This window comes from Rattus rattus, chromosome 3 (genome assembly GCF_011064425.1).
Source record: "Rattus rattus isolate New Zealand chromosome 3, Rrattus_CSIRO_v1, whole genome shotgun sequence".
Lineage (NCBI taxonomy): Eukaryota > Metazoa > Chordata > Mammalia > Rodentia > Muridae > Rattus > Rattus rattus.
The window spans coordinates 17,914,213-17,934,341 of record NC_046156.1 but is presented as its reverse complement, the minus strand read 5'-3'; the positions used below and the strand labels follow the sequence as shown (position 1 = coordinate 17,934,341).

General features: G+C 37.6%; 1 protein-coding gene across 2 annotated transcripts in view; it reads right to left on the bottom strand.

Moving 5' to 3' along the window:
- The window catches only part of Pkn2 (protein kinase N2), a 99,731-nt gene that overhangs the window by 12,735 nt on the left and 66,867 nt on the right, over positions 1 to 20,129 (bottom strand). The window contains exons 9-17 of one of the 2 annotated variants that reach the window (XM_032897238.1): positions 12,236 to 12,379; positions 11,873 to 11,948; positions 11,021 to 11,195; positions 10,681 to 10,807; positions 10,118 to 10,248; positions 8,150 to 8,225; positions 7,982 to 8,073; positions 2,648 to 2,824; positions 1,200 to 1,262 (exon numbers count right to left, since the gene is read on the bottom strand). In XM_032897238.1, the coding sequence (XP_032753129.1) occupies positions 1,200 to 1,262; positions 2,648 to 2,824; positions 7,982 to 8,073; positions 8,150 to 8,225; positions 10,118 to 10,248; positions 10,681 to 10,807; positions 11,021 to 11,195; positions 11,873 to 11,948; positions 12,236 to 12,379 (1,061 nt within the window). The remainder of the gene's footprint in view (positions 1 to 1,199; positions 1,263 to 2,647; positions 2,825 to 7,981; positions 8,074 to 8,149; positions 8,226 to 10,117; positions 10,249 to 10,680; positions 10,808 to 11,020; positions 11,196 to 11,872; positions 11,949 to 12,235; positions 12,380 to 20,129) is intronic. The other variant, XM_032897239.1, reaches the window with a different exon arrangement.

Genomic DNA, 20,129 nt, shown 5'->3' with positions numbered 1-20,129 from the left:
TTGGTGAGGATATGGAGAAAGAGGGACACTCTTCCATTGCTGATGGGATTACAAGCTGGTACAACCACTGTAGAAATCAGTCTGTCAGTTCCTCAGAAAAGTGGACATAGTACTACCCGAGGACCCAGCTATATCACTCCTGGGAATATATCCAAAAGATGTTCCAACATATAACAAGGACACATGCTCCACTATGTTCACAGCAGCCTTATTAATAATAGCCAGAAGCTGGGAAGAACCCAGATGTCCTTCAACAGCAGAATGGATACAAAAAACGCGGTAATTTACACAATGGAGTACTATTCAGCCATTAAAAACAATGACTTCATGAAAATGACAGGCAAATGGACTGAACTAGAAAATATCATTCTGAGTGAGGTCACCCCATCCCAAAAGAACACACACATGGTATGCACTCACTGGTAAGTGGATATTAGCCCCAAATCTTGGAATACTCAAGCTATAATTCACAGACCATAAGAAGCTCAAGAAGAAGCAAGACCAAAGTGTGGATGCTTCAGTACTTCATAGAAGGGGGAACAAAAATACCCATAGGAGGAAATACGAAGAGAGTGTGGAGCAGAGACTGAAAAGAAAGGCCATCCAGAGACTGCCCCACCTGGAGATCCAGCCCATACACAGACACCAAACGCAGACACTACTGCAGATGCCAAGAAGTACTTGCTGACAGCAACCTGATGTAGCTGTCTCCTGAGAGGCTCTGCCAGAGCATGACAAACACAGAGGTGAATGCTGGCAGCCAACCATTGAAATGAGAACAGGGTCCCCAATGGAGGAGTTAGAAAAAGGACTGAAGGAGCTGACAGGGTTTGCAATCCCATAGGAAGAACAACAATATCAACCAACCAGACACCCCAGAGCTCCCCAGGACTAAACCACTAACCAAAGAGTACACATGGAGGGACCCATGGCTCTAGCTACATATGTAGCAGAGGATGGCATTGTCAGACATCAATGGGAGGAGAGGCCCTTGCCCTTGGTCCTGTTAAGGCTGGATGCCCAGTCTAGGGGAATGTCAGGGTGGGGAGGTGGGATGGAGTAGGTGGGTGAGTCAGGGAGCACCCTCATGGAGGCAGGGGGAGGGGAGATGGGATAAGAGGTTTCTGGAGGGAAAACCGGGAAAGGGATAACATTTTAAATTTAAATAAAAAAATCCAATAAAAGAAAAATATACTTACCTATAAACAATTTTGTGTTCATGTAAATATTGCAATCCAAGAACTACACATGCTGCATAAAATCTGTTGAAAGAATTAAATCAAATGTATAATAAACTTCATTGCTCTTGAACTGTTTTACACTTCCATGAATAATTTCATGGTTAAGTCCTAAAATATGTATTTATTCCTACTATCTACAATATATTGTGCTATTGGAATGAATTTTACAATTAAGGGATGTATAGCAATAGCACTGAATGGGATTCATTTGGCTGAGTAGGTTCACTGAGGGCCCAAGAGGACTTGTGGTGCGTGACAGAGACGGAGAGAAAGGGTGGCAGAGCAGCAGCTTTGTCAGCAAATGTGGCCTGGCCTGTGAGAGAGAGAAGAGTGTCACGGAAGCTGCTCACGGGACCCCAGTGCAGAATCTGCTCTAGCTCATGCCCAGGGTGGAGTCGTGGAAGAGGAGCAGGATACAAAGCTCAACAGAGGGGTTTTTGATTTTTGTTTTGTTTAGTTTTTTTTTGTTTGTTTGTTTGTTTGTTTGTTTTCTGTTATTTCTTTAAAATGAAAACCAAACATACAAAACAAAAAGTGCTTTTTATTTTGTATGTTTTATGGTATATTTTAATACAATTTTTTTTGATAATGGTACTAACTATGTAGTTCAGGCTGGCCTAAAGTCAGGATCTTCCTGTGACCATCTGAATAGAGGGTCTGACTTTGCCTTCCACCTTAAAATTTTTAAAGGACCTACAGAGCCCCTCCTCCATCTTCTGCCTTCTATGGGCACTCTGTGCATGTAGTGCAGACATACATGTAGGTACTCACACAGAAAATAAAGGAAAAACTTTTAAGTACTAAATACCCAATTTGCTTTTAAAATACTTTACTGTGCATTAGGAGTAATTCTGGCTTTCCTATCTGCAGACTGAAGGCTGTGAAACTATGGCTGTACACACCTCCAATGCTTGCATGGAGCATCAAATGTGTGAGAGGGAACTGCCTTATGAATGTCAGTTGACAAAGAGAACCAAGAATGGCACCCTGTAGTCTAGCTTCAACAACACAGAAGAGAAGCTTGCTACTTAAGATGAGGAGGTAGGAAGAGTAGCAGTCCTGGAAAATGGTGGAGACACAGAGAGGAAAAGCAACTTGAGATGCTAGTTGAGATGTTTTTATGAGCCTCAGAAATGGAAAATCTGGTCCAGAGCTGGGTACTAGCAATGGCTGCATGACTAGGGAAGAATGGGGTAAATATGTAATCTTGCTAAGTCTTAGCATGGAGGATATATATAGGAGAACTTTCCTAGGTTTCCTGCATGTAAAAGGTATGAAATTAGGAAAATAGTACTTCTTACTGGGTCTCTGCTTCAATAGGGAAGAAGAAAGGATCTAAACGACACAGTTTTTTTTATTCCAGAAAACCTGGAGCTGTGAAGAGTGAGACGGATCCTAATACTCACACAGCTCTGGGTTCAGAGAAGACGTCAGTGTGGATGTGCATCATCAGGTCCCCACCAGCAGCGTACTCCATCACAAAGCAAACATGCTCTTTGGTTTGGAAACATGCAAACAGGTTCACTAGGAAAGGATGCCGGACACTGTTCACAGTCTCAAAAATTCTTTTTTCACACATCAAGCTGTAAGAAAAAACAATAACCAAAACTTGAAATAAACTTTTAAACTTTTATGAATTTAAAAATTATAAAAACATTTTTTGAAATATTATAAGAAATGTTCTATTTCATTTATAATGGTAACTGAAAATATATTAATAAACATTAAAATATGCACAGTGAAACTTAAAGATTATGCAAATTCATGAATATATACACCTGGTACAAATGGGGCTAGTAATTATAGTTAGTGTAAATTATATTACATTACTATAAGTGTAAATTTATAATAATATAATTACTAGTTATAATAGTTATTTTATTACTAGTTATTATAGGTATTTACTTATTGAAACCCAGTACGTAAATAAAGTTCGTGACCATGGTAATTTCAAGGACAGCATTTATAATTCATTAGTTTGAGTATTCAAATTTTTAGCTCATAAAATGGGATGCTGAGAGATGCTTATATACTTATAAAAATTTAATCCAGAAGAATGACTGGAAAACAAAGAGAATTCTACAACATGTTTCAAAAGGAAACCCTTTGAGAACCACACAATTTTCTGTGCTATCATAAAAATGCCTGTAGCAATCTCTGTAACATCAGGATGGATTCTTAAAAGGGACATGGCAGAAATCCCTGAATTTGGAACATTTTGGTTGCCTAAACAGCAAAAGCAAAACAATTTTTCCTTCTCCTGAAAGTATTTAATAAATTAATTTTACTTAAAACTCAAAGTAAAAGTATGTCAAGTATTATTCAAATGAAGCTTGAATTAGTTTATTAACTTTTAGTACCTGATCAAAATAGGGACCAATAGATAAACCTTGTTAAGAAATAATATAAATTTCTAATACTAAGCAAACTTCATTTCTATTGAAACAGGATAAAAAAGGATACTCTTTTTAAAAAAGCTTTAATACTTTTATTTGAAAATGAAGAAGTCACAGTCAATGCACTGTCTCAGTGGGCAGCTAGCTGCCAGTGCCTGGGACATAAAGGTTTACAACACCATGGACTTCTTACACCTCCCTGGGTACGCCCACACATTATTATGGTCATCATCATAAAATATTTTTAAATGCTTAAACTTTGATTTTTGTTGTTCTACACAACATGGAAGCATCCAAATGTCAAGGTAAACTACTGGTATTAGAAACATATTTCCTTTTGGGCATTTTTAAAAAATGATAAAATTGTCAGACATATATCTTTAATCATAGCACTCGGGACACAGAACCAGCCAAATCCCTGTAAGCTGGAGGACAGCCTGGTTTATATAGTGAGTTATTCCACAACAGCCAGGGCTATGTAGAGATCTGTCTCAAAAAAACGCAAATAACAAACCAACCCACCGACAAACCCCAACCTACCCCTCACGAAAGATAAAGTATTTTCTCTCAGTACATTATTAATGACTTGAAAATTTAAAATATACAACAATTCAACCTTATTCATACTTTAATATTTCTAATTACATTCATGTATTTTTTTGTGCATTTGAATATGTGTGTTGGTACATGTCCTGCTGTATACATATATGTAGTCATCAGAGGGCAACTTGTGAGAGCTGGTTGTCTCCTTCTGCAATGTCCCAAGGATAAACTCAGGTTGTCAGTTGCCAGATATGGGGCAAGCACTTTTACCTACTGAGCCATCTTGTCAACTCCTCAAACTTTAAATTCTGTATCCTGCAATTGCTATAGAACAGTATAAATCCAATTTCTTAAAACGCACACATACGCATGCACACACACACATACATACACACACACACACACACACATACCCAGCCCTAGATTTATCAGTATATAATGATATTTTTCTAATAAACTGCTGACTATAATGTTTATTTTAAGGTTAAACATATCTAGTCTTCTTTATTAAAAATGCTTTTTTATGTCTTATTTCCCTAAGTGATCGATTTTGTTCAGAGTTCAGTCACTAAAAAGATATTAAAGAATAATGTTTATATCAATTTTTAAAAGAAATAAATTAATATCTTAGTAGAAAATCAAACTGTTAATAAAACTAAAGTTTTAGATTGAGCACCATATAACCTGAAAAGCTTTGTCCTGTAGCGCACGCACTCGCACACACACACACACATACCCCAAAACACCCAAACAACTTCTGGTTCTACTGTTATATTTAATGGTTCTACTATTCTATTTAATGTCACTTGATAAGAGCCAGCGTGAGCAGTTACAACAGTGCCCGTGATGGAAGAGGTAGGTAAGTGTCAGGACAGTGGTAGGAAAATTAGGTGATAAAACTGGGTGTGACGAATTACTTTAGTTTTCATCTATAATTTATGTATAATTTAAAGAAACTAACTTGCAATTTATTGTAATCTATGCAAAATGGCATGTTTCAAAGTAAAATATTATAAAAATAATATAACCTAGACTACAGAACAAATTTAGAGAGGGGTGATCAATGGAATGGGGTTGGGGGGGAACAACTGAATACCTGTAGTCTCTGTACATGTAGGCAGGACAAATGCAAGCTACAGGCCAGCCTAGGCCACATAGAAACTTTGTCCTCCCCAAAACAGCAACAACAACAACAACAACAACGAAAAGAATAACATGGAATAACAAAGATCTCGATGGAATTATTACAAGGATAAACTATAAAGTAAATATAAAGGATTTTGCTAGTTATAACTAGTTTATTTTCTAGCCATACTTTCAAGTTATATATCATTTAAGATATATAGTGGCCTTTAAAAAAAGATTGATTGATTGATTGATTGATTGATTGATTGATTGACTTATATGCACGCCTTCGTGAGGGCGCTGGATCCCTCAGAACTGAAGTTACAGACAGCTGTGAGCTGGCCTGTGGATGCTGCAATTGAACCCAGCCCCTGTGGAGAGCAGCCGGTGCTCTTAGCCTGAGTCAGCTCCCCAGCTCCAACTGGAGTATTGTTTGAACGGATTCTTCTCATGAGGTCTTCTAGACATGGTAACATTTTAAAATTACCTTCCCTAAATTTCTCCAAGAGTGTGCTTTACTTAGCATTTCTGAACCCCCTCTTAGTTTTCATATGTGAGCTCTGTTTCCATGATATCCAAAACTAGAAAAGTTTAAAACTGAAATAAATTGGGTCACTTTATTTAAAGCTGGGTTCAATTTCACCAGTGATGATGGCCTAGAATCTGGCTCTGGTTCTAGCCTCTGACCTTTGGATTAGGATTACTCCTCTTGAGTTAATTAGAAAGCATCTTTTTGCAACAATCTGGTTCAACATAGTAACAATGAAGGAAAAATCTATATATACCATCAGGATAACACAATAGGATAGACTAAATACACTTTAATGTCTGAAATGCTTGAGGCCAGAGCTGTTTCTGATCACAGATAAAAAGACATAGCATTGCAATGGGTCACAGGTCTCAATATAAAATTTATCTGTTTTAAATGTACCATATATCAAAAATCTAAAAGTAATTTTACAATAATATTTTAAATAATTGTGTATGAAATATTTCTGAACACTAAATGATAGATTTTGGCATCACACCTTCAGTTAAAAAAAGTTTAGATTTTGAGCATTTCAGGTTTTAGATTTTTCTTTAGATTATGGATGCTCATAATATAACTAGTTTCTCATTGTTTCAGGAAATAAATGAGTTCTATTTTTCAAAAAGATACAGTTATCATTTTTCAGGCATAGGTGTGAACTTCTATGAGTTTATGTACACTATGAGTTTATGTGTCCAGAGGCTGGTGGGAGTTAGGAGAGTCAGATTCCTGAAACTTGTGTTACTGGCAGAGCTGCTTGAGGTAGGAGGTGGTAACCAAACCTGGATCCTCTGGAAGACAAACAAGTGTTCCTCCCAGCTGAGCCGTCTGTCCAGTCCCTGCAGGTGTACTTCCTATAAAGATTCTTAGTGGTCTAAAGTAAGCACTACTAAGTATCACATGACAGCCTCTCTGATAAACATGTCATTTTCATAAAGTAAGTCCACATATATGTGTATGAATCATATTAAAATATATTCTTGAATGTGAATCTTTTATTTCTAAAGTCCTTGCATTTTAATAGCCATATAATCATGTATCCATGATAATTTCCATTATTAAACTCTTTGGAAGGTAAGGCTCTATACTAAAAAATATGATTTTAAAAGCACAAAGTAGCGAACTGAAGAAATGGCTCAGTCATTAAGAGCATTGGTTTTCTCCCAAGAGACTCAGGTTCAATTCTTGCTACCCATGGCAATGCACAAAAAAACTCACACACAATGATGATAATAGTAATGAAAATGGAATGTAAGCCGGGATTTAGGATGCACACCTTTGAACCCAGAACTAGTAGGACAAAGGGAGGTTGATCTCTGTGAGTCCAAGGCCAGGCTGGTCTAATACAGTGAGTTCCAGGACAGAACTGTGTAGAGAGACCCTGACTGGAAAAAACAAACAAGCAAGCAAGCAAACAAACAAATACAAAGGAAAAAGAAAAGAATGGATTTTAAGAAGAAAAAACATAAAGGGAGGTCTAGCAAGATGGCTCAACAGGAAAAAGCGCTTGTTAAGAAAGCCAACAACTTGATTTGACCCCCAGGACTCACATGCTCATAAGCTGTCCCTGGTCTCAACATGTATGCCATATGCCTCTACATGTGTGCACATATATATAGTAAACACTGTAATTTTCATTTTAATTTTATTTTTTATTCACTTTACATCCTACCACTGCTCCCTTCCCAGTCATCCCCTCCAACAAACCTTTCTGCAATAACTATAACTTTTATCACATAGAAGGGAAAATTCATAGATATATTTCAAATAGCAGACTATATTAACCATTGAGTTACTTGTGGATTATCAGGAAATAGCATTTTACCAGCTTCACAGGCTAAATGTGATTAGTTTTACTAAGTAAGTCACAAATCAGTAACAATTCCATTTTAATATTTTATAAACATTGTAACCTTTTAAAATATAATGGAATTAGTTTAAACATTTCCCTGTCTTTACTTGGTATCAACAAACCTGGCTTAAGGGAAAGAAGTGACTGAAAAGAGAAACACCATTTAATTAATGTCTGTTTATATTTTGCCATATAGATAAATTTAGCATCATCCAATATTTCTAGGAACTCAGATCTCTGCTATCTACTCTCTTAATCTCTAACCACAAGGAAAAACTTCAGTTTAAAAACTGACCTGTCTACTTCATCTCGTGCCACAATGTCCCCTTTCTTTAAGGCTTTTATTGCAAACATTTCATTTGTGTGTTTATATTCTGCCAACAGCACCTGAAATAAGAATAAAATAATTGAGTTCTATTAGAATTTCTAATCTATATGTATTCCTAAAGTGCTGACAGATTACCTTTCCAAAGTGTCCTCTCCCCAAGACAGCACAGCACCTGAAGTCTTGTAGATTAAACTGAAACCTCTGTTGAGATCTGTAACAGCAATGATTAAAAGTGAGGCGATCAAGCTTCTGTGAGGCAGAAGACATAGTCAATAAGACAAATCGGCAATCTATAGATTGGGAAAAAAAAATCTTCACTAACCTCATATCCGAGAGAGTGCTAATATCCAAAATATATAAAGAACTCAAGAAGCTAAACACCAAAAGAACAAATAACCCTATTAAAAACTGGGATATAGAACTAAACCAAGAATTCATAACAGAGGACTCTTGAATGGATAACAAGCACCTAAAGACATGTTCAAAGTCCTTAGTGAACAGAGAAATGTAAATCAAAATGACCCTGAGATTCTACCTCACACCAATCAGAATGGCTAAGATCAAAATCTCAGGTGATAACACATGTTGGCGAGGATGTGAAAAGGAACAGTCCCTCATTGTTGGTGGGATTGCAAACTGATAAAACCATACTGGAAATCAATTTGGAGGTTCCTCAGAAAACTGGAAATAGATCTACCTAAAGACCCAGCAATATCACTCTTGGGAATATACCCCAAAGATGCCCCACCATGCCACTATGTTCATAGCAGCCTTATTTATGATAGCCAGAAGGTGGAAAGAACCCCTATGTCCCACGACAGAAGAATGGATACAGAAAATGTAGCCATAGCTATTAAGAACAAGGACATCCTGAGTTTTGCAGGCAAATGGATGGAACTAGAAAATATGATCCTGAGTGAGGTAACTCACATTCAAAAGGACAACCATGGTATGTACTCACTAGTAAGAGGATATTAAAAAAAAAAAAAAAAAAAAAAAAAACAGTACAGAATCCCCAAGATACAGTCACAGAACTCAAAAAGGTCAACAAGCTCAAGGGCACAATTGAGGATCCCTCAGTTCCACTTTAGAGGGTGAAGAAAGCAACCACAAGAGGGGAGCGAAGGAGGCAGGGGGAGAGGGGAATATGATCTGGTATTGGGTGGGGAGGAAAAGGACTGAAGCCCTGAGGGCCAGCAGAAAGAATGGAAACAGGTGACCTCAGGAGGAAGAAAGTTGGGAGGCCCCTCCAGCATGCATCAGAGACCCCAGGAGGTGAGAGACTCTCAGGACTTAAAGTTGGGGGGGAACCCTAGATAAAATGCCCTACAGTTGGGAGAGGGAACTTGTTGAGCCCATCTCCAGCAGAAAAACAGGGCATCAAGAGAGGGATTGGGTTGCCATCCCACAGTCAAAACTCTGACCCATAATTGTTCCTGTCCGAAAGAACTGCAGGGATGGAAATGGAGAAGAGCCTGAGGAAAAGAAAGTCCAGTGACAGACCCAAAGTGGGATCCAGCTCAAGGGGAGGCCCCAAGACCTGACACCAGTACTGAGGCTATGGAGCACTCACACAAAAGACCCAACGAGCAGCTGAAAGAATCAGATACAGATTTGTGCACCCAACCAATGAACAGAAGCTGCTGACCCCTCTGGTTGAATTAGGGCAAAGCTGGAGGATGCTGAGGAGGAGGGTGACCTGTAGTAGGACCGGCAGTCTCAATTAGCCTGGACTCCTGAGATCCCTCAGACTCTGGATCGCCAGCCAGACAGCATGAGATGAAGCCTCCAACACAAATATAGCAGAGGACTCCAGGGTCTGGGTTTAGTCAGAGAAGATGCACCTAACCCTCAAGAGACTGGATGCCCCAGGGAGTTTAGAGGTCTGGTGGGGTGGGTGGGGTGGTGACATCCTCATGGAGACAGGGGTAGTGGGAGGAGATATGGGATATGGAACAGTCGGAGGGTAGACTCGGAGGAGAATAAAATCTAGAGTGTAAAATCAAGTAAATAAATAAATAAATAATAAAAAAAATGAGGAGATCAATTCAACTACAGACACCGGCCCAGGGCAGCAAAGCACTGTGACCACGCATCCCTCACCTCTTGTCCTCAAGTTCTCCAACACTCCAACAGCTTCGACTTGAGTCAGGAATGTTAAGCTCATATTCAGATTTGGATTTTGGACGCATGTTATTTCTGTCATTCTCAATATCAAAAACAGTTTCTGAACCCTGTAAAATATCAAGTGCTCATTAAACTAGGACACTTCAGTAAATACATTATTTGATAAAAGTCAGAAGCATTTGAGAAAAAGTTTCAGATTGGCTCATTTGTTCTTCTTGTTAAACAATCAAGCAAACAAACAGCTCTCCCCCCAGGGCCCCCCCCCCCCCGCACACCATCTTCTAATGTATGCAATCCATTGCATTCCTTTTGGCCTCTGAGAACAGAGGCTAAAGGTAACAGTGTTCCAACAGGAAAAAAGGGACTAACTCCTATCAATTTCATCTACCTGAGAAAATTTACTCATAAAATAGAAAAAGAACCAAAAAAACATAAACACATACTTCATACTGATAATTTTAATTGAAATGTACACTTTAGCCACTATAATGGTCTTATTTTAAGAAGAAATTGTACAAGGAATGTTTAGAGTGCCTTGCCTGTCCAGGTATATCCAAAACTCTCAATTCAGAAGAGTCATCTATCTCTCCAAGGGAAGAAGCACGTGGTGGGGCTGGAGGAGGTTCAGGTTCAAGATCAAAGTCCAATTTGGTTACTGTAGAATCACTTATAGAAGACAAAGCAATTTACTGAAACTGAAATAAAGTCTTTATTTTTAAGAAGCTGCAAAATAAAAGCAAACTAACTTATTTTAAACAAGGAGCAATAGTTTTGCAATTCTACTTAGAAAGACTGGGACTGAACACAACCATTGTAACACATGTGAGACATAATAGCAACGGCTATGTAAAATATACTCAAGCCTTCTAAGACAAGTACCTGGCTGGAGGTGCGAGTTCAGGAATGCGTGCATCCACCACTGGCACTGTAGCGGGCACAGGAGTCTGAGGGCTGAACGTGCCAGAATGATTTACTGTGGGAATAGCTCGTCTCACTAGCCTTCCCCAAGTGGCAATATTAATATTCATTTGAGGGGCTCTGAGAAACGTTTTGCCTGTAGACATAGTGAATAACAAAAGCATGATAAGTAATTTCTTTATACATTACTAAAAGCCATAATTTAAAAAATTCATAATTCATCAGTTTATAATTTATGAAAGAACAAATATGATTTGTAACTTAAAATCTAGTTTTAAACTATTTTGTTTTCTAGTAAAGACTAGTGTAAATAGCACAACTAGTTTTTAAAAATAGATTGAGTTTGAATTTTTCTTTAACTGTAGTATTACATGTGGTTAAAGTTTAAGTCACTTGTGATAATGAACAACAGGACTTAGTGATATATGAGTTTGCTTCAAACCAGCTAGGAAAGCAGAGTGGATGGGAAATAATACGACAGTTGTGAATTGATTGTTTCTGAAATTCAGTGAGGAACTCAGGCATAGTGGTGCATGCCTATAATCCAAGCACTTGGGACAGAGGCAAGGGGATTATTTTAAGATCATCCTTAAAGAGAGCAGAATTTGAGGTCACATAGACTACTAGACGGTCTGAAAACAAAGCAAAGACATGGAGTAATGGATTTGGTTATTCCACTTAAGGGTGTGTTTAAATCCTTCTTTAAAAATTGTTAGAAGTGAACAACTGAGAAGAAAGAAACCACAATTACTTTCAAAATGATAGTTGGATTTTTCTATAAATAAAATGTTATGCGTCATCCTTAGTAATTACCTTGTTGTTTTGAAAAAATTTTCTTTTGTCTTTGGAGTTTTGGTCGTCTCTCAATAACTGGATTAAAAAAAGTAACCTGCAATAAAGGAAATACACTGTATTGACTATGGCTCACATAATCTATTAGATCCCTAAGCTGGAGAACGTAAAGGCATTTTAGCTACAATCAGCCCAACCCCTCCACTGACCAGATGAGAGCACGGACCTAAAGAGGAGTTTCCTCAAGGCCATGCCCTTATGTAGCAGAGCAGTCAAGAGACAGATCTGTCGCTCAGCCTGCCACTCTTGCCACAGCTACATCATGCTGCCAACACACACAATTTCTACTGTAGTGATGCACATTACATAAAATACATGTATTACCTCTGCAAACAAAGTACCCTGTGGTTCCAAATAGAGACACATGCCATGCCGCTGGTTGTCTAAAAAATCTTCTAACCTCAGAAATTTTACAGCACACAGAGATCTCCAATCACGCCAATAAACTGAAATTTCCAGTTCACGTGACTAAGATAATTAAAAAAAAAACAAAACAAACAAACAGAAAAGACATCATTGGACACACACTTGAATAAAATATATGAAATACAAATACAATAAACAAATTACACACTAAAATCACACTATTTAAAACAAAACTTTGTAGTATTTTTAAATTATATATTACTTTTATCAAACTTACCAGTTTTAACTTAAACTTATATTCAATCTCTGCTAATGCATTTCTAAAGGTCAAGGAGTGAACCCACAGAACCCACACTAAGAATAATCAATAATCACAGAAACTCGTCTTCTACTTAGAACCTCATTCTTTCAGCTCTCTTCTCCACATGCCACTGCCTGGTGGCCTGCTGCTAAGATGTCTCACTGTGTGCCTCAGAAAACCCATGTCGCAAACCCATGTCTTTGACCCACACTTGGCCAGAGAGGGTCTAGCACTGCCTTCTTATGTCCTTATGTTGCCATATGCTGTATATAACTGCCAAAAGAACATTAAGGCACTGAATTTTCAAAAGATTACCAAGAGCCAGTAACACTGGTGAGCACAGCAGTCTGTGTTAATGGAGGTGGGGGTGTTTAACCCATGTTTTGTATAGAAAAATGTTGATTTACTGTAATTTTAAAAAGATATATTCCAAAAAGCAAATTAATAGTGACTTGAATAACGAGACCATAAGGACAAGTTAAGTAAACCTGATTTCATATCCACAAGAGAATACACACTATGGTCATCAGAAATAATGTTTACATGACAAAACATAGTTTTAACAACTTACTACTAAATATACCTTAGATAATAGTTTATAAGTTGGAATCAAGTCAGGAACTGATTTCTGCAATGTTATAATTTATGTACATTTTAATTAGAAAGCACCAGATTCTTCTATTGTTTTGTTTTTAGGAATTATGCAGATTGCCCACAATACAATATAAATGTATTTGCCTTCAGGTTCTATAATCAATTATTTCTTTTATATAAAGATTTTCAATTTGTGAAAATAAGCATCTTATTATGTAAGTCCCTAGTATACATAATAAATTGTGACTTTAAATTATAAAACTAGTTGATGAAAATGAAAACATTTATAAATCTACAACATGAAATAAACATTAGTCACAACAGAACCTGCAGAAGTACTATTCTTACATGGTCTTAAGTGACAGTCATCCCTAGGGTCCCTGTGCAGTATGCTCAAGGTTTATCCCCAGTGATGGGAGAGCTTCTGGGAAGTAGGCCAAACTTTAGGAGGTAGGGCTTTAGTGAGGAGGTTACTGGGGGTGTACAGATGAAATATATATTGGCATCCCATCCTTTCTTTGCTTTTGGATGTCAGGAGGTGAACAGCCATCTTCTTTAATGTGCTTCTATTATAACGTGTGTCTCATGCTTAGTCTAAAAACAACTGGGACAAATGACTTTACAGTTTCTAAACTCTGAAACTGTAAGCTAAAGTAAAACTTTTCCTCCTTTGAGATGATTTTCCTCATGTGTTTTATCACAGTGACAATGTGTGGTTAATACAAACTCATTGTCAACAAAAGAAAGAATGAGAAAATAAAACTTTTGATATATGATTCCAGGACTTCACCTCATTTCTGCCTTGTAATTAGTATGGCAAAAATACCTTGGAATTAAAACCATGAGAATATAAATATTTTAAGATTACCAGTGGTATAGTCATAATTGATTACTAATACTATTTATATTCCATTTGTTAGAAGTTTAAATATTTTAGGGGCTGGAGCCCATGCCCTGCAGCATGAAGAGTTGTGCTGTCAAGTGTGGCTGTAGGCGCCAGTAACTGCAGTGCTAAGGTTGGGAAGGGCTAACAAGAAGATTGATAGGGTCCACGTACCAGCCAGCCTAGCTAAAATATGATAGCTCCATGCTTAATGACAAATCCTGTCTCTAAGGAGTAGATGGAAAGTGATAGAACAGGGTCCCCAACCTTCCCTTCTGGTGTCTGCATGGTATACATAGGTTCACACACCTGTGAGCACCAGTACTCATGCATGCACACACATACATCATGCATGCATATGCATACATAAAGTTGAAATACCTTGAAGTATGTTTTAGAGATAAACTGGAAGAACAAGCTGAGGATTGGTAATGTAGATCTATGCTTTCTTTGTCAAATCAAGGGAATGGAAGTCTACTGCCTTCTCTCTTCCTCCACCATTTTGAGCAGGAAGACTTGTTAAGGATCAAGAAGATGTACGAGGCCAAGGGTTATAGCTGAAGCAGACTGAAGCGGCACAGACTCCAGTGATGGAGTACTGTCTGTTCTTCACACGGATGGAACAGTGAAGTGTGGAAGGCAGACCCCAGGCACTTCATTCTTTTGCTATCTATTCTAGCAAATCTATTAAAACTAACTCACTAATTGACTTCTCATTCCCCATCTCTAGTCTGTATGTCAAACGGAAATAAATTAGAAGTATGAGATACGGTATAGAATGTGAAACCACAGAGCTAGGATAAGTCTCTTGGAGTTCTACAAGGCTTCAGAGACAAGAGCCTTTTTGTTACTTAGCACTGTTCCCTGTGAACACTCTTCCCAAATTGAGAGGTTATCTATGACCCAGATATACTATCAGTATAATTTATGCCATGAATTGTCAGGTTTCTTCAACCTCTAACATCCTGTGTAATTTAGGAAAGTAGGCTAGAGATAGAACAGAGTTGCAAAGCACCATACAGAACAACAGCTTCTGTATAGAGATGCCACCACTGTCTAGAATGTATACTACAAAGCAGAAGCTTACAGGAAATTGTAAATGACAGGAAAAATATAATCTGGATAGAGTAAAAGTACAGTGCAAAAGGGCTGGGTAACAAGATCTGAGTTAGGCAATACTGGTTGACTATACCGGCCCCTGCTTCATTTTCCTTTATTTTGAATTTGAATTTAGAATCAAAGAAAACTGTAGGGTATGAATAAGGCTGTGTAGCTAGAACATAATTAGAAAAAGGCCAGCAGACTCAACTGTCGGGCTGTGTGGCTGAGGTAGACGTGCAGGGGACTAACACTCTGTTACAATGTAACAACCACCATGTACATCTCGCAGGAAGGGCTTGGCATGAGGAAGGACAGACTTCCCAGTGACTTGCTAAGAAGCCCAGTGTGCTTGGGAAGCCTTCTGCTTTTGAGAGAATACATGAGAGCTTCAAGATCCAATTTTCATAGTCTCCCCACTAGCCCCACTGTCTCCATAGTGCTGCAACGACATCTTTACTAAGCTTCCCCTTCAACAATATCAGAAACCAAAAAATTCATGTGGAAGAAATGAGTGCCATTTGATTTCAGACTTTGGAAAATTATATTTTGGACAATATACAGATGTACTATTTGTTACTTGTAATTTAATAAGAAGTAAGTAAAAACATCTAACACATGTGCCTCCAATACTGACTTTCTAGGACATAAATATATATATCAATTAATAACTACTTTATTGTTTTGTATTTGAGACAACTCTTACTGTGCATATCCCAGGTTGTCCTTGAACTCTGTTTCAGCCCCTTAAGTGTTGGTATTACATGGATGCCTCACCCGGCACTTCCTAATGAAGACAACTGTGGGAGAGTTATTTATGTTTTGGTCTATAGAGACACCATGAAAAAACTACTGGGACACAAAAAGGGGAAAGTTTGAGGGCTATGCTACAAGTTAAGGAGAATAGATTTATACTGCTAAAAAGAAAAGGGGAAAAACGGAGAAAGTTTCATTTATACTAGTTAAAAAATACTCAATTTGGGAAATCCATGAGATAAGAAATAGTGGAATTTCTACAAGGGTGTAACAATTATCTATTTATTGTTCTTTAGTGATTTCTGAGAAAAACGTGGGGTTCTTATGTCAAGCAAACAATGTAAGAACAGGGTTTATGCTTGAAAAGTCAGCCTGCCACAGAAAGAGTGGATGAGGCAAGTAAAGCACAAGTGCACGAGTCTTCTAAGACTCTAAGGTGTGTGTAACTCTTTAGGTCAGTCCACACACTCCAGGTCGCCTTCTGATTACAAACTCAGTTTTCTGTCTAATGACTGTACTTGTTGCTCCAGCTGCTAACCTGAATCTATTTAGCAAACAAAACCAGTAGATAGACTTTCCTTCTGGTTTTCCCCTCATGGTAGTCTAACTCCTTCCACCAAGCCCAGACTTAACATCCATTTGTCATAACAGTGCTCCAGTCAACTCCAGCCTTCTGAGTTTTAGATAAAGGTGTCTTACTGATTCTGCTAGAAACTTAAACTCTCAAATCTGAAGTTTATAGTTATAACTGACTCTGGAAAATTCAAACAATGGATTCCCTACATTCCTTCATTCTGAACTTAGTATGTTGGCTTCTTGTTCTGTCCATGTTTCTTGAGCTCTTTGTCATAAGTTTTTTAAATCTCCTTTTGTGTTATACTCCACATAACTTCTTTAGCTCTGTCACAGAGCCATTTAACTCTTCTTCAATTTCAAATATTACATTCTCCACTCTAGTGGAGTTCTACTAGTTCTCCTTCCCAGGTGCCTTTGCAATTAATTCATCAACAAATGACTAGTCACACTTTATTTTCTGCTTCCGGCCATCTATGTTTTCATTCTTTCAAAACTCTGCCTATCCAATTTATCGTCCAGTATCACTCAAATTTTCAAGCACTTTGATTACTTCTTTAAACATTCAAACATCAACTGTATACCCTCGATCTCAGATTCCCTTCTTTACTCTGCTACGTGGCATGATCACATCCTCATCTACATTCATACTCTGGATTCAAGCTCATGGTGAGTAGAATTCAGTTTTATGATTCCAAGAAACAATTTGAAGTATTTGTTTTGCCACAGATGATCTTTTTTAAACCTGTCAATCTTAGGACCTTAAATGCAACTAACACACCAAATCTTTATTCATTTCTCTTATAGTACTAAATAGCAGTGCTAAGTATAAATTTACAGACTAGAGAGATAGAAATGACATTTTAAAATGCCTTAGCAATGATTTAGAACAATGATTTTCTAATAGCACATGTGACATGGAGAATTAAATCAGAGTTAGTTGGATGGGCTGTGATTAAATATGGAAGAAAGAAGACATTTCAAATCAAATTTGCCCTCCTCCCCAGAGTTGCTGTGTGTTTATCAGGAATCTATTTATGAATCGGTGTATCAACAATGCCATGTCCTCAAGCTCTGATGAAGTGAAATAAAAACCGTAAAGGTGAGAGAAACTGCCTTTAAGTGTTTAAATAAAAATGAATCTTAACTTTTATTTTTATTCATGAGTGTGTGTTTGTGTTTATGTAAACATATGTGTGTAGGTGCCCTCAGAGACAAATGTAGGCTCCCCAGGAACTGAAGTTAGAGATGGCTGTGAGCATCTGAGTGCAGTGCTGGGAACCAAACTTGGAGAGCAGTTAGCATTCTTAACTACTGAGCCATCTTTCTAGAAACTACTTTATTTCAGTTTTAATAATTGGTTTGCATATTTTAATATTTACCCTACTAATACTTGTGAATATCAACATAAAATATCTTATACAATGGAGGAAAAGATGAGGAAACTAATTGTCTTGTTTTCAAATAGTTTATACTGTTATTAGGAGAATAAGGAGAAAGGGGCAAAGGCCAGGAGGGCTTTGCTTGATCTGAAAAGTAATTATGTCTTTATTTTTAAAGCTATAGGCTAGCACTAAAAGTTTGTTATATAGGGGAGAGTACATGGGCTAAATCATATCAGGTGAGTAAAGTCAGTTAAAAACAAGGGCAGTAGAACTAATTATTTTGTGGATGCAAATTCAGTAAACATTTGAGTAATAAATAGGCTCCAATCTTAGCTCCACACTATACATTTTTGGAAACTTGGACAGGTCACTATAGCTACTCTCAGCTTCAGTTTGCTCAACTATAATAAAACATGCCCAATAGGGAATGATTTGGGAAGAATTATAGGAACACAGGCATAGCACTTAAGTTAATCTCAAAACATGTTAATTTTAATTATTACTGTAATTTGCAATTAAGAATATCTACTCTAGCAAAATGATAGGCAGATGTAGAACAAATTAGCTAATTATAATGAGAAAGAACACAGGTCTTCCCCTCAGAAAGACTTGGCTCTGTGCAAACGTTTGTATAAATTTTGCCATGTTTTGCTGTGGGGGTCCATGAAAAGTGACTTAAAGTATCAGAATCACACTAATCCTGAAAACCATTATAATAACTGTACACATCTTATAAGATTACTGAGGATTATATGGGACACTACACATGTCTTTTTGTGAACTTACAGAAATAAGAGAAAATTCAGTTTATGAGAGAGAGAGAGAGAGAGAGAGAGAGAAACATAAATAATGTTTCCAAATCTATGTCTGTGAAAGAGAAACCTACCAAAGAATGAGGAAGAGGCAAAAGAAAAAAAGCTTTTTTTTTTTTTAACAATGGGAAGAATGTGAACATATGCAGTAAAAATCAGAGGTGACAAAAAATGAGAATATAGGTGACAAAAGGGATAAGAAATGGGATAAGGGGTTGGGGATTTAGCTCAGTGGTAGAGTGCTTGCCTAGGAAGCGCAAGGCCCTGGGTTCGGTCCCCAGCTCCGGAAAAAAAAAAAAAAAAAAAAAAAAAAAAAAAAAAAGAAATGGGATAAGATTTCAGGACAATAAGGAGTGGAACTGAGGGTATCTTCATTATAGACTCTATGAGGAAAAAGGCTTCTTTACCTAAAACCAAGATATGGTAGGAGGAATGAAGAATCTGATGTTTCTTCTGTGTATTTTTTAAAGGTCTCTCTCTCTCTCTCTCTCTCTCTCTCTCTCTCTCTCTCTCTCTCTCTCTCTCTCTATGTGTGTGTGTGTATCCCACACATGTACAGAATATCTGTAGAGGTCAAAAGAGGGTGTCAGATCCTCCAAAGCTGGAGATCACAAACATTTGTGTGCTGTTTCACCTGGGTGCTAGAAACCAAACTTGTGTGTTCTCTAAGAGTAGGATGCACTTTTAGCAGCTAAGCCATTTCTCCAGTCTTTAATATTCTTAAACAGCCAAATGTTTGGCAAGTGACCCACATCCCTAACCCCTTTCTTAGGTTTCCTTACGATCATTCCATGAAGCATGAAATTCCAACAACAGCATTTTATGCTAAGCAGACTTTGAAATAAAAGATGAGATTTGGCTGGGCATGGTGGTACATATACTTGGGAGGCAGAAGCAGACAGGTCTCTGAGTTTCAGGACAAGTTGATCTACAGATTAAGTTCTAGAACAGCCAAGACTACAAGAGAAACTTGTCTGAGAGAGGGAGAAGAATATTCAAGCATTTAGATTCCTATCATTCAAACAGTATTTTCCATTAGATTCAGATCAATAGCCATATCTCAAAGCCTCACTAAGGCTAAAGAACATTATTCTGGTTGGGAAAAATTGCACTACTTAGAAATCCCAGGCACGAAGACTACATGTATGACATCAAACTGAGTTAAAATTGAGACCCTGTCCAAACAAAGCAAAAGAAAACAAAACAAAAACCTAACAAGACAAAACAAAGACAACAGCGACAACAAAATGATCTTTTACTTTTTTCTACCCCATAGCTTATAACTACCTGGTAATGTAGTACCTCTCTGCCTCTGTTGTTTTACTTCATACCATACCTCTATCTTACAGGGGTTTGTTTTGCTGACAAGACATCAAGCTCCCACCTATGTTAGGGAGTTATGTTTCCTTTTTGGGAATACTCTTTGGTTCTCGGCAACCTCCCTACTTTT